Source organism: Oncorhynchus gorbuscha, linkage group LG15 (assembly GCF_021184085.1).
Source record: "Oncorhynchus gorbuscha isolate QuinsamMale2020 ecotype Even-year linkage group LG15, OgorEven_v1.0, whole genome shotgun sequence".
Lineage (NCBI taxonomy): Eukaryota > Metazoa > Chordata > Actinopteri > Salmoniformes > Salmonidae > Oncorhynchus > Oncorhynchus gorbuscha.
In genome coordinates, this window is record NC_060187.1 from 76,069,596 (window position 1) to 76,083,173 (window position 13,578).

The following is a 13,578-nucleotide window of genomic DNA, read 5'->3' on the forward strand; positions in this document are numbered from 1 at the left end:
TCGCATGTAGGCCTGGGCGCATTGCTAGCAATAACTGCTATAGTTACAGAATTACATTAAATAATAGGCTACAATGTCGCGAGTCATTTTACAAATTCTGCTTCTTGCAACATTTTTATAACATGACGGATAGCGATACTTTGTAGCCTGCTAAAAAAATATCACTTGATTGAACAAATTAGCTAGCGACCCGACACGTACCCTTGAAATACCAGTATGCTTCAGCAAGTCTTGCTTTGTAAATAAAATAGTTTTTAATTAACTCTAAAACACCTGATTTGGGGACTCGAGAGAACAAGGTGTTCTGCTAGACTGTAGCCAAACACAACATTCCTTTAGCTAGACGCTAACTAAAGGCTGTCTGGAGAGCTGGCTAGCGAGAGACAAGCCTTTACTCGCGGAATAACTTCCTTAATTCCCAAGTTTAAAAAAAATAAGTAACTAAGCATCGAACGTATGTACGTGTTAAATAGATTTGCAAAATGTTTTAACGTGGTACTCACCTCAAAATACAGCAACAACAAAAAAGACTGACAAACGTCTAATATGGTTTGCTGTTCGAAAGTTGTCGTATGTCGCTGGAAAAAAACATTGTACGCGGAAGTACAAGTTCAAGTGCACAATTTCCCCTTCACTGAATTTTTTATCTGAATAAACCACTGGCAAAGTAATGCATGACGATGTCAAAATATATTACTTTGATATAATAATACAGTTTTCAATATGATCCAGTTAAGCAAAATCTGGTTTTCATGTAACTTTCCCCATCCCGTTGTTTCCTGTTGGGCTTCCATACAATATTGTGTTACACGGTATTCGTTCCCCTCGTTCACCCATGGGAGTCAACCGTATCAACAGTTATTCAATGCATCTTCAATGTGTTTATGTAGCAACATTTTAGTTCACTGATCATCTTTCCACACATAAGGTAATCTGTGTTAAAATATTATTTATGGAATTGAACACAATGTCAATTACTTAACAGTTTGGTATGGAACACGGAGTGCATCCATAAATACATTTAGGTATATCCAGTAGAGGCAATGCTTTTGTTTCGTAAACTTCTGTTTCACTTAGAAATATGATCTCATATGTTTCACAATTCACAAATAGGCTATCACACAAAGTAATTCCGATTTAGGTAGTGTTGGCTGTTTGTGAAAGTTTAGGGCATGCACTTATCTTGGTTTGTCATCTTCATTCCCCTTCTTCAATCCGGCCTTTACTACTGTGGCTGTGCTTCCAGTTGCATCCGAAATTGCACCCTATTCACGTTATAGTGCACACTATGTAGGGAAAACTATGCAATTTTCAGACTTTTTCATCAACACGTTTAAAAGGTAGGCGGCAGATTTTCATGACATAATATCATTGGGAGAGGAGGCTATATGGTATATGCTGTCCCATCACCCTGACTATTACAACTCATTGAACTCAGTCAATTACACATGCAAGAAAAATAAGACTATGGGAAACTATTGCCAATTGTTACTCATGCTCATGAAATCAAACCCTTCCATGATATAATGCAAACGTTTCTTGTAGACTAGATCAGGTCATTACATTGTAATATAGGTCCAGGTTCGCCACCCTGTGGAGAAAGGATGCTCTACACCAGGGGTCTCAAGCAGGCCTATAGGAGCCTCTTACTGTGTAAAGCACACACATTCACACAATGAGTTCAGTGCCAAGAACAGTCCAATCTCCAGAATAATGTTTATTGCTTTAGAAGTTATTAATATTTTTTTCTTATTTTTGCTCTTTCCATTTTTTTCTCTTTACAATAAAACAAAGAAATGTGACATTATTTCACGGCATGATCATTTTGGATGTGTTTACACATACATTCACAAAGGAAAGAGTATTTACAGCGGTGTTGGTAAATGCCACACAGAGATCATGAAACAGAGATTTCTGGTAGAATCCAACAAATATAGAATTACATGACCTTTACAATAGGGCTTTCACACCTAATGTTACACCGCCACCTGTTACAAGCCATACCATATGAATCTGTACAATGTGGGGTAGTTAGTATGCACTCTGTGCTTCAAAGTGAGCAACATGGAATGGAGAAGTTGGTTTGTGTCCCTAGTTGGTATTGAGATACTTTGTACCTCTTGTTTTAGTTTCTACAAGGGGAGCTATTGCCTAAATGTTGTCATGGATAAAAAGCTTCATCTCAAAAATAATCCACCTTTTTTTTTCGTAGTTGAAAGAATGTGCTGAAACCAATTTTACTCCCATTTGAGAAATGACAGAACAGTTACACTGGGTGAATGCTAACTATAAAAATAACACTACCAGAATATTTAAACCCAAAGGGCATCTTGGAAAATGACCAAAGGGCACAATTAGCTGGGGTTGAGAAAATATGAGACAATTCCCCATATATGAGTCCTCCTCATAGAAAAAACACCTTTCCAGCGCAGATACTCTGACTGCTGTTAATAATTTAAAACTTTAATACACCTATACTTGTCAATTTCCCAACATTATTTAAATACGTAATTAAATCACACCAACACAGCTAACTTTTATAATGTTGATAATAATGAAATGTACACCGTAATAAAATATATACAATGAAATATTGATACAAATTCTAGATTTGTCCAGCTCTCTCTTCCTCGCTCTCTCTTTCTCTCCCTCTCACTGAAGAAAGTTAAGCAATTGAAATTGGCATTAAGCAAGAACAAACAAACAAATATGGAGTTAGAAATGTGCATTACAATACCAGAGCATTACATTAGCAGAGCAAAATGACTAATTGTTTGGATTTGGGGGATGATCATTTTTCCCAACAAACAACTAACTGTAGCAGCCTCCTATAAAGACCACCAGCTGGCAATGTTTGACTATGTTCTGAACAGATAAATACATTCCGGTACCCAAGAAAAGGTATCCCCAAAAAACCAAAGTAATATCTCTCTCAGATATCATTTCATGTGGCCATTATTGCAATTAATCTTATGTGTGTGTATTGTAGTGTTGTTTATTATTGTTCTAGTATTATAATTGAATGTTATTCATTATACATTGACTTATATTTATGCAGTTTGATGGACCCATTGCAGTAACACGGTAACATATGAATAGCACAGAACAACGTGCAATGCTGTTAAAGCTCAAAACATCACTGAAACCTTGAGACAATAAAATGTGTGGGAGAACATGATGAATAAGTAGTACACATATATCTGAAACATGGAACACTCTCAGTAATGTCTGAAATCAGCAAGCTCACTATCTCAGCTATGTTGGACAAGTCAACATGTAAAGAGAGAGAAGAAGGGTGGAGAGAGCGAGAGAGAGGAAGAAAAAAACAGAGACGGGGCAAGATGGCTCAAATAAAGGACAACATAACAGATGAAGGGAGCGAAAGAGAGAAGGAGAGAGAGAAGAGGAGAGAACGAGAGTTATCTATTATAATCTATTAGCTCTGGATCAATTTTAGAGTCTCTGTCTCCCTGTGCCGTTCAACCAGAGCCATGGAGGGAGAGAGGGATAGAGGGAGGGACGGAGGGGGAGGGGTGAGGGGCACCAGGCTCTTGAGGGGATGGGGGGACACATGGGGAGGGAGGGAGGAGAGAGGTGGCAGTGCTCCCCCTTTCTTCCCCTCCACCAGGATCTGTGATCGAACGCTCAGCCTGGTCTCCTTGGTGATGCTGAAGTCAGGCTCGTTGTCTGAGCTGCAGTCACTCAGATCTGTGATCTCCAGGTCCGAGTCTGACTCTGGGTCCTGCTTCACCCCGCCTCGCCGCTCCGATGGGCTCTGTCGCCCCCCAGCACCACCACCAAGAGCCATCCCTCCTAGACCCAGCCCTAACCCTAACCCTAGCCCCAACCCAAGCCCCATGCCTGGGGTATTGGTCTCCCTTCTCTCCCTCTCACCCACAGAGCCCCCGTTGCCAATGTCCGTCCGGCCCAGCGACAGAGCACCAGGGAAAGGAGGCAGGCAGAGTCTGGGCTGCCCACCTGCCGTGCCGTTAGTGACCCCAGTCTGGCCCGCTGCTCCTCTCTCCCCCCCTCCTGCCACCTCCCCCGGGGGGAGTAGGGAAGAGAAGGGGTGAGGCAGCTGGCCCAGGCTGGTCTGCAGCGGGTTGGGGTAGAAGTGGGAGGGGTAGAGGGAGCCTGGGGGCAGTTTGGGGCAGTTGTTGAGGGAGAAGGCCCCTGAGAGGTAGGGATTGAAGCCCCAGGGGTAATCGAAGGGAGGGTTGCGGGGGTAAGGACCCAACAGGGACGGGGGCTTGGAGTAACAGGGAGCGGCTGGAAGAGAACAGAGACACAGAGACAGAGGTTAGCTCTCTGAAGGGGTAAAGGTCTCCTGACATACCACATCCAAGCATGTTCACTAATTATGCTCTGCAATAATTAGCAATGCAAATCCACAGCTATGCGCTGGGGCAAAATGAGAGCGCTGTTGATTTGAATAGAACCCTGATCTTAGACTATATGCCTGCCAGACCTATTCACACATTCAACTGGTTCACAACATATATTAACATGATGAGAGATATGCTCTCTGCCAAATTCAAATATCCTGTTAATATCAGAATAGTTATGCCACTGTAATAAAATAATACTGTCCATGAAAAAGGAAAAGGGACTGTGGTAAGAGAAATCCAGTTATTTAGAAAATGTGTCTGTTTTGGCCGTGTGTAAAGTCCAGGTGTTTCGTGAAGTCAACTAAATAATAGAAAAGCGCAACTCGCACACCCTGGCTCCATCATATTTGAATATACAGTTGAAGTCGTAAGTTTACATACACCTTAGCCAAATACATTTAAACTCTGTTTTTCACAATTACTGAAATTTAATCCGAGTAAAAATCCCTGTCTTAGGTCAGTTAGGATCCCCACTGTATTTTAAGAATGTGAAAGGTGGACTTTATTAGTAGAGAGAATATTTCAGCTTTTATTTCATTCATCACATTCCCAGTGGGTCAGAAGTTTACATACACTCAATTAGTATTTGGTAGCATTGCCTTTAAAATGGTTTAACTTGGGCCAATTGTTTCAGGTAGCCTTCCACAAGCTTCCCACAATAAGTTGGGTGAATTTTGGTCCATTCCTCCTGACAGAGCTGATGTAACTTTGTCAGATTTCTAGGCCTCCTTGCTCGCACACGCCTTTTCATTTCTGCCCACACATTTTCTATAGAATTGAGGTCAGGGCTTTGTGATGGCCACTCCAATACCTTGACTTTGTTGTCCTAAAGCCATTTTGCCACCACTTTGGAAATATGCTTGGGGTCATTGTCCATTTACAAGACCCATTTGCGACCAAGCTTTAACTTCCTGACTGATGCCTAGAGATGTTGCTTCAATATATCCACATAATTTTCCTCCCTCATAATGTCATCTATTTTGTGAAGTGCACCAGTCCCTCCTTCAGCAAAACACCCCCACAACATGATACTGCCACCCCCGTGTTTCACGGTTGGGATGGTGTTCTTCGGATTGCAAGCCTCCCCCTTTTTCCACCAAACATAGCGATGGTCATTATGGCCAAATTCTTGTTTCATTAGACCAGAGGACATTTCTCCAAAAAGTACCATCTTTGTCCCCATGTGCAGATGCAAACCATAGTCTGGCTTTTTTTAATGGCGGTTTTGGAGCAGTGGCTTCTTCCTTACTGAGCTGCCTTTCAGGTTATGTCGATATAGGACTCGTTTTACTGTGGATATAGATACCTTTGTACCTGTTTCCTCCAGCATCTTCACAAGGTCCTTTGCTGTTGTTCTGGGATTGATTTCCACTTTTCGCACCAAAGTACGTTCATCTCTAGGAGACAGAACGCGTCTCCTTCCTGAGCGGTATGAGGGCTGCATGGTCCCATGGTGTTTATACTTGCGTACTATTGTTTGTACAGATGAACGTGGTACCTTCAGGCATTTGGAAATTGCTCCCAAGGATGAACCGGACTTGTGGATGTCTACAATTTTTTTCTGAGGTCTTGGCTGATTTATTTTGATTTTTCCATGATGTCAAGCAAAGAGACAGTCAACTTAGTGTTTGTAAACTTCTGACCCACTGGAATTGTGATACAGTGAATTATAAGTGAAATAATTTGTCCGTAAACAATTGTTGGAAAAGCTACTTGTGTCATGCACAAAGTAGATGTCCTAACCAACTTGCCAAAACTATAGTTTGTTAACAAGACATTTGTGGAATGGATGACAAACACGTTTTAATGACTCCAACCTAAGTGTATGTAAACTTCATACTTCAATTGTATCACTTAAAACCAATGTGGGACTTTTTTTCTTCTTCTATTAGACAAAAGCAGAAACCTGATTTACATAACAGCTGATTAAATGTGTATGTGTATTACATCAGCTCCCCTATATGCATCATTTAATAACAACTGAAACAAAGGAGGTACATCTGAGGTGATACTGGAATTACATTTGTTTTTTAGCGCGAACAAAAGAACTCTCTATGACCCTGACTGTACTTCCTTCCAACAACAAACAGCAAACTCAAAGATTTACCCCATATCTCTCTCTCTTCCTCTCTCTCCCCCTCTCCATCTCTCTCTCCCCCTCTCCATCTCTCTCTCCCCCTCTCCATCTCTCTCTCTCCCTCTCCATCTCTCTCTCTCCCTCTCTCTTGCCACCCATCCCTCGCTCTCTGTTATTTGCTATGCAGGGCTAATTTGACAGTGCTTGAGTCTCTGTGTGCTGGGCCAGAAGTAGCTGGCAGACACATGAATATTGAATCAGTCAGGCAGGCCTCACTTGCTTATGAAAACACAGTAATGGGCGCCCACAGGCCACAAACTGAAGCCTGCACCCTCAATTAGGGCCTTCCTGCCTAGGAAGGGATTAGGACAGGAGGGACACATGGGAGGGAGAGGAGGGTAAGGAGTGAAGGAGGGGGGAATAGGACCTGAGGACAAACGGAACAGGGGGGCCAGGTTGTGATGTGAAGGGGAGTGTATTCACAGTGAACACACACTAACTCACACACATATACACTGTACAGTGAGGCAACACATTCTGATGCAGCAGCAGGGCTGAAGAGCACACATGGAGTATCCAGACAGACAAAGGCATCTGTACACACACACGCACAAACACACACACATACGCCCGCACGCTCACCCACACACAAATGTACACACAAAAAACACACACATACATGCACACATTCACGCACACAAGCACGCAAATAATACACACACATACAAACTGAGGGATTATATAAAGGGAACACTGACATTAATTCCAAAAACCTTAATTGAGCATCTGCCTCATATCACTGTAATAATACGATAGTATATACTGTAGATCACTCCCATCTAACCCTTCCTGTCACTTGAAGGAGAGTATGAATTGGAGGCAGTAAAGGGACAGATCTGCTACTGCAGTGAACATGGATTCGATCTTGTTTTCTCTCTCTCCTAATGCTCTCCTCAATTCCTCTATCATTCTCAATCTCCACTTTCCACCTTCCTTCCTTCCTTCCTTCCTTCCTTCCTTCCTTCCTTCCTTCCTTCTCTCCTCTGTTCTTTACCTTCCCTCTCCTCCTCACCTCTTTTTCCCTCTCTCTCCTCTGTTCTTTACCTTCCCCCTCTCCTCTGTTCTTTACCTTCCCCCTCTCCTCTGTTCTTTACCTTCCCCCTCTCCTCTGTTCTTTACCTTCCCTCTCTACTCTGTTCGTTACCTTCGCTCTCCTCCTCACCTCTTTTTCCCTCTCTCCTTTGTTCTTTTCCTTCCCTCTCTCACCTGTTCTTTTCCTTCCCTCTCTCATCTGTTCTTTACCTTCCCTCTCTCTCCTCTGTTCTTTACCTTCCCTCTCTCCTCTGTTCTTTACCTTCCCTCTCTCTCCTCTGTTCTTTACCTTCCCTCTCTCCTCTGTTCTTTACCTTCCCTCTCTCTACTCTGTTCTTTACCTTCGCTCTCCTCCTCACCTCTTTTTCCCTCTCTCCTTTGTTCTTTTCCTTCCCTCTCTCACCTGTTCTTTTCATTCCCTCTCTCATCTGTTCTTTACCTTCCCTCTCTCTCCTCTGTTCTTTACCTTCCCTCTCTCTCCTCTGTTCTTTACCTTCTCTCTCTCTCCTCTGTTCTTTACCTTCCCTCTCTCCTCTGTTCTTTACCTTCCCCCTCTCCTCTGTTCTTTACCTTCCCTCTCTCCTCTGTTCTTTACCTTCCCTCTCTCCTCTGTTCTTTACCTTCCCTCTCTCCTCTGTTCTTTACCTTCCCTCTCTCCTCTGTTCTTTACCTTCCCTCTCTCTCCTCTGTTCTTTACCTTCCCTCTCTCCTCTGTTCTTTACCTTCCCTCTCTCACCTGTTCTTTTCATTCCCTCTCTCATCTGTTCTTTACCTTCCCTCTCTCTCCTCTGTTCTTTACCTTCCCTCTCTCTCCTCTGTTCTTTACCTTCTCTCTCTCTCCTCTGTTCTTTACCTTCCCTCTCTCCTCTGTTCTTTACCTTCCCCCTCTCCTCTGTTCTTTACCTTCCCTCTCTCCTCTGTTCTTTACCTTCCCTCTCTCCTCTGTTCTTTACCTTCCCTCTCTCCTCTGTTCTTTACCTTCCCTCTCTCCTCTGTTCTTTACCTTCCCTCTCTCTCCTCTGTTCTTTACCTTCCCTCTCTCCTCTGTTCTTTACCTTCCCTCTCTCCTCTGTTCTTTACCTTCCATCTCTCCTCTGTTCTTTACCTTCCCTCTCTCTCCTCTGTTCTTTACCTTCCCTCTCTCCTCTGTTCTTTACCTTCCCTCTCTCCTCTGTTCTTTACCTTCCCTCTCTCCTCTGTTCTTTACCTTCCCTCTCTCCTCTGTTCTTTACCTTCCCTCTCTCCTCTGTTCTTTACCTTCCCTCTCTCATCTGTTCTTTACCTTCCCTCTCTCATCTGTTCTTTACCTTCCCTCTCTCCTCTGTTCTTTACCTTCCCTCTCTCCTCTGTTCTTTACCTTCCCTCTCTCCTCTGTTCTTTACCTTCCCTCTCTCTCCTCTGTTCTTTACCTTCCCTCTCTCCTCTGTTCTTTACCTTCCCTCTCTCCTCTGTTCTTTACCTTCCATCTCTCCTCTGTTCTTTACCTTCCCTCTCTCTCCTCTGTTCTTTACCTTCCCTCTCTCTCCTCTGTTCTTTACCTTCCCTCTCTCCTCTGTTCTTTACCTTCCCTCTCTCCTCTGTTCTTTACCTTCCCTCTCTCCTCTGTTCTTTACCTTCCCTCTCTCCTCTGTTCTTTACCTTCCCTCTCTCATCTGTTCTTTACCTTCCCTCTCTCCTCTGTTCTTTACCTTCCCTCTCTCCTCTGTTCTTTACCTTCCCTCTCTCTCCTCTGTTCTTTACCTTCCCTCTCTCCTCTGTTCTTTACCTTCCCTCTCTCCTTTGTTCTTTTCCTTCCCTCTCTCACCTGTTCTTTACCTTCCCTCTCTCTCCTCTGTTCTTTACCTTCCCTCTCTCTCCTCTGTTCTTTACCTTCCCTCTCTCCTCTGTTCTTTACCTTCCCTCTCTCCTCTGTTCTTTACCTTCCCTCTCTCCTCTGTTCTTTACCTTCCCTCTCTCCTCTGTTCTTTACCTTCCCTCTCTCCTCTGTTCTTTACCTTCCCTCTCTCTCCTCTGTTCTTTACCTTCTCTCTCTCCTCTGTTCTTTACCTTCCCTCTCTCCTCTGTTCTTTACCTTCCCTCTCTCCTCTGTTCTTTACCTTCTCTCTCCTCCTCACCTCTTTTTCCCTCTCTCCTTTGTTCTTTTCCTTCCCTCTCTCTCCTCTGTTCTTTACCTTCCCTCTCTCTCCTCTGTTCTTTACCTTCCCTCTCTCCTCTGTTCTTTACCTTCCCTCTCTCCTCTGTTCTTTACCTTCCCTCTCTCCTCTGTTCTTTACCTTCCCTCTCTCCTCTGTTCTTTACCTTCCCTCTCTCCTCTGTTCTTTACCTTCCCTCTCTCCTCACCTCTTTTTCCCTCTCTCCTTTGTTCTTTTCCTTCCCTCTCTCACCTGTTCTTTACCTTCCCTCTCACCTGTTCTTTACCTTCCCTCTCTCCTCTGTTCTTTACCTTCCCTCTCTCCTCTGTTCTTTACCTTCCCTCTCTCCTCTGTTCTTTACCTTCCCTCTCACCTGTTCTTTACCTTCCCTCTCACCTGTTCTTTACCTTCCCTCTCTCCTCTGTTCTTTACCTTCCCTCTCTCCTCTGTTCTTTACCTTCCCTCTCTCCTCTGTTCTTTACCTTCCCTCTCTCCTCCTCACCTCTTTTTCCCTCTCTCCTTTGTTATTTTCCTTCCCCCTCTCCTCTGTTCTTTACCTTCCCTCTCTCCTCTGTTCTTAACCTTCCCTCTCTCACCTGTTCTTTTCCTTTCCTCTCTCCTCTGTTCTTTACCTTCCCTCTCACCTGTTCTTTACCTTCCCTCTCTCCTCTGTTCTTAACCTTCCCTCTCTCCTCTGTTCTTTACCTTCCCTCTCTCCTCTGTTCTTTACCTTCCCTCTCACCTGTTCTTTACCTTCCCTCTCACCTGTTCTTTACCTTCCCTCTCTCCTCTGTTCTTTACCTTCCCTCTCTCCTCTGTTCTTTACCTTCCCTCTCTCCTCCTCACCTCTTTTTCCCTCTCTCCTTTGTTATTTTCCTTCCCCCTCTCCTCTGTTCTTTACCTTCCCTCTCTCCTCTGTTCTTTACCTTCCCTCTCTCTCCTCTGTTCTTTACCTTCCCCCTCTCCTCTGTTCTTTACCTTCCCTCTCTCCTCTGTTCTTTACCTTCCCTCTCTCCTCTGTTCTTTACCTCCTCTGTTCTTTACCTTCTCTCCTCTGTTCTTTACCTTCCCTCTCTCCTCTGTTCTTTACCTTCCCTCTCCCCTCTGTTCTTTACCTTCCCTCTCCCCTCTGTTCTTTACCTTCCCTCTCCCCTCTGTTCTTTACCTTCCCTCTCTCCTCTGTTCTTTACCTTCCCTCTCTCCTCTGTTCTTTACCTTCCCCTCTCTCCTCTGTTCTTTACCTTCCCTCTCTCTCCTCTGTTCTTTACCTTCCTCTCTCTCCTCTGTTCTTTACCTTCCCGCTCTCTCCTCTGTTCTTTACCTTCCCTCTCTCCTCTGTTCTTTACCTTCCCTCTCTCCTCTGTTCTTTACCTTCCCTCTCTCTCCTCTGTTCTTTACCTTCCCTCTCTCCTCTGTTCTTTACCTTCCCTCTCTCCTCTGTTCTTTACCTTCCCTCTCTCATCTGTTCTTTACCTTCCCTCTCTCCTCTGTTCTTTACCTTCTCTCTCCTCTGTTCTTTACCTTCTCTCTCCTCTGTTCTTTACCTTCTCTCTCCTCCTCACCTCTTTTTCCCTCTCTCCTTTGTTCTTTTCCTTCCCTCTCTCACCTGTTCTTTACCTTCCCTCTCTCTCCTCTGTTCTTTACCTTCCCTCTCTCCTCTGTTCTTTACCTTCCCTCTCTCCTCTGTTCTTTACCTTCCCTCTCTCCTCTGTTCTTTACCTTCCCTCTCTCCTCTGTTCTTTACCTTCCCTCTCTCTCCTCTGTTCTTTACCTTCCCTCTCTCTCCTCTGTTCTTTACCTTCCCTCTCTCCTCTGTTCTTTACCTTCCCTCTCTCCTCTGTTCTTTACCTTCCCTCTCACCTCTGTTCTTTACCTTCCCTCTCACCTCTGTTCTTTACCTTCCCTCTCACCTGTTCTTTACCTTCCCTCTCTCCTCTGTTCTTTACCTTCCCTCTCTCCTCTGTTCTTTACCTTCCCTCTCTCCTCTGTTCTTAACCTTCCCTCTCTCACCTGTTCTTTTCCTTTCCTCTCTCCTCTGTTCTTTACCTTCCCTCTCACCTGTTCTTTACCTTCCCTCTCTCCTCTGTTCTTTACCTTCCCTCTCACCTGTTCTTTACCTTCCCTCTCACCTGTTCTTTACCTTCCCTCTCTCCTCTGTTCTTTACCTTCCCTCTCTCCTCTGTTCTTAACCTTCCCTCTCTCCTCTGTTCTTAACCTTCCCTCTCTCACCTGTTCTTTTCCTTTCCTCTCTCCTCTGTTCTTTACCTTCCCTCTCACCTGTTCTTTAACTTCCCTCTCTCCTCTGTTCTTTACCTTCCCTCTCACCTGTTCTTTACCTTCCCTCTCACCTGTTCTTTACCTTCCCTCTCTCCTCTGTTCTTTACCTTCCCTCTCTCCTCTGTTCTTAACCTTCCCTCTCTCCTCTGTTCTTAACCTTCCCTCTCTCACCTGTTCTTTTCCTTTCCTCTCTCCTCTGTTCTTTACCTTCCCTCTCACCTGTTCTTTACCTTCCCTCTCTCCTCTGTTCTTTACCTTCCCTCTCACCTGTTCTTTACCTTCCCTCTCACCTGTTCTTTACCTTCCCTCTCTCCTCTGTTCTTTACCTTCCCTCTCACCTGTTCTTTACCTTCCCTCTCTCCTCTGTTCTTTACCTTCCCTCTCACCTGTTCTTTACCTTCCCTCTCACCTGTTCTTTACCTTCCCTCTCACCTGTTCTTTACCTTCCCTCTCTCCTCTGTTCTTTACCTTCCCTCTCTCCTCTGTTCTTTACCTTCCCTCTCTCTCCTCTGTTCTTTACCTTCCCCTCTCTCCTCTGTTCTTTACCTTCCCTCTCTCCTCTGTTCTTTACCTTCCCTCTCTCCTCTGTTCTTTACCTTCCCTCTCTCCTCTGTTCTTTACCTTCCCTCTCTCCTCTGTTCTTTACCTTCCCTCTCTCCTCTGTTCTTTACCTTCCCTCTCTCCTCTGTTCTTTACCTTCCCTCTCTCCTCTGTTCTTTACCTTCCCTCTCTCCTCTGTTCTTTACCTTCCTCTCTCCTCTGTTCTTTACCTTCCCTCTCTCCTCTGTTCTTTACCTTCCCTCCCTCCTCTGTTCTTTACCTTCCCTCTCTCCTCTGTTCTTTACCTTCCCTCTCTCCTCTGTTCTTTACCTTCTCTCTCTCATCTGTTCTTTACCTTCCCTCTCTCATCTGTTCTTTACCTTCCCTCTCTCATCTGTTCTTTACCTTCCCTCTCTCCTCTGTTCTTTACCTTCCCTCTCTCTCCTCTGTTCTTTACCTTCTCTCTCCTCACCTCTTTTTCCCTCTCTCCTTTGTTCTTTTCCTTCCCTCTCTCACCTGTTCTTTACCTTCCCTCTCTCTCCTCTGTTCTTTACCTTCCCTCTCTCTCCTCTGTTCTTTACCTTCCCTCTCTCCTCTGTTCTTTACCTTCACTCTCTCCTCTGTTCTTTACCTTCCCTCTCTCCTCTGTTCTTTACCTTCCCTCTCTGCTCTGTTCTTTACCTTCCCTCTCTGCTCTGTTCTTTACCTTCCCCCTCTCCTCTGTTCTTTACCTTCCCTCTCACCTCTGTTCTTTACCTTCCCTCTCACCTCTGTTCTTTACCTTCCCTCTCACCTCTGTCCTTTACCTTCCCTCTCCTCTGTTCTTAACCTTCCCTCTCTCCTCTGTTCTTAACCTTCCCTCTCTCCTCTGTTCTTAACCTTCCCTCTCTCCTCTGTTCTTAACCTTCCCTCTCTCCTCTGTTCTTTACCTTCCCTCTCTCTCCTCTGTTCTTTACCTTCACTCTCTCCTCTGTTCTTTACCTTCCCTCTCTCCTCTGTTCTTTACCTTCCCTCTCTCCTCTGTTCTTTACCTTCCCTCTCTGCTCTGTTCTTTACCTTCCCTCTCACCTCT

At 44.6% G+C, this 13,578-nt stretch overlaps 2 protein-coding genes across 8 annotated transcripts in view; both read right to left on the bottom strand.

The window, feature by feature from the left end:
- The window catches only part of LOC123998057 (rho guanine nucleotide exchange factor 1-like), a 56,371-nt gene extending 55,566 nt beyond the window's left edge, over positions 1-805 (bottom strand). For 3 of the 4 annotated variants that reach the window (XM_046302895.1, XM_046302894.1, XM_046302893.1), the window contains exon 1: positions 504-805. The gene's annotated coding sequence lies outside the window, so the exon portion shown is untranslated. The remainder of the gene's footprint in view (positions 1-503) is intronic. The other variant, XM_046302896.1, reaches the window with a different exon arrangement.
- An 893-nt stretch (positions 806-1,698) lies between these two features.
- The window catches only part of LOC123996407 (ETS domain-containing transcription factor ERF-like), a 61,678-nt gene continuing 49,798 nt past the window's right edge, over positions 1,699-13,578 (bottom strand). For all 4 annotated transcript variants that reach the window (XM_046299794.1, XM_046299793.1, XM_046299796.1 and 1 more), the window contains one exon: positions 1,699-4,269. In XM_046299794.1, the coding sequence (XP_046155750.1) occupies positions 3,437-4,269 (833 nt within the window). In that variant the 3' untranslated portion in view covers positions 1,699-3,436. The remainder of the gene's footprint in view (positions 4,270-13,578) is intronic.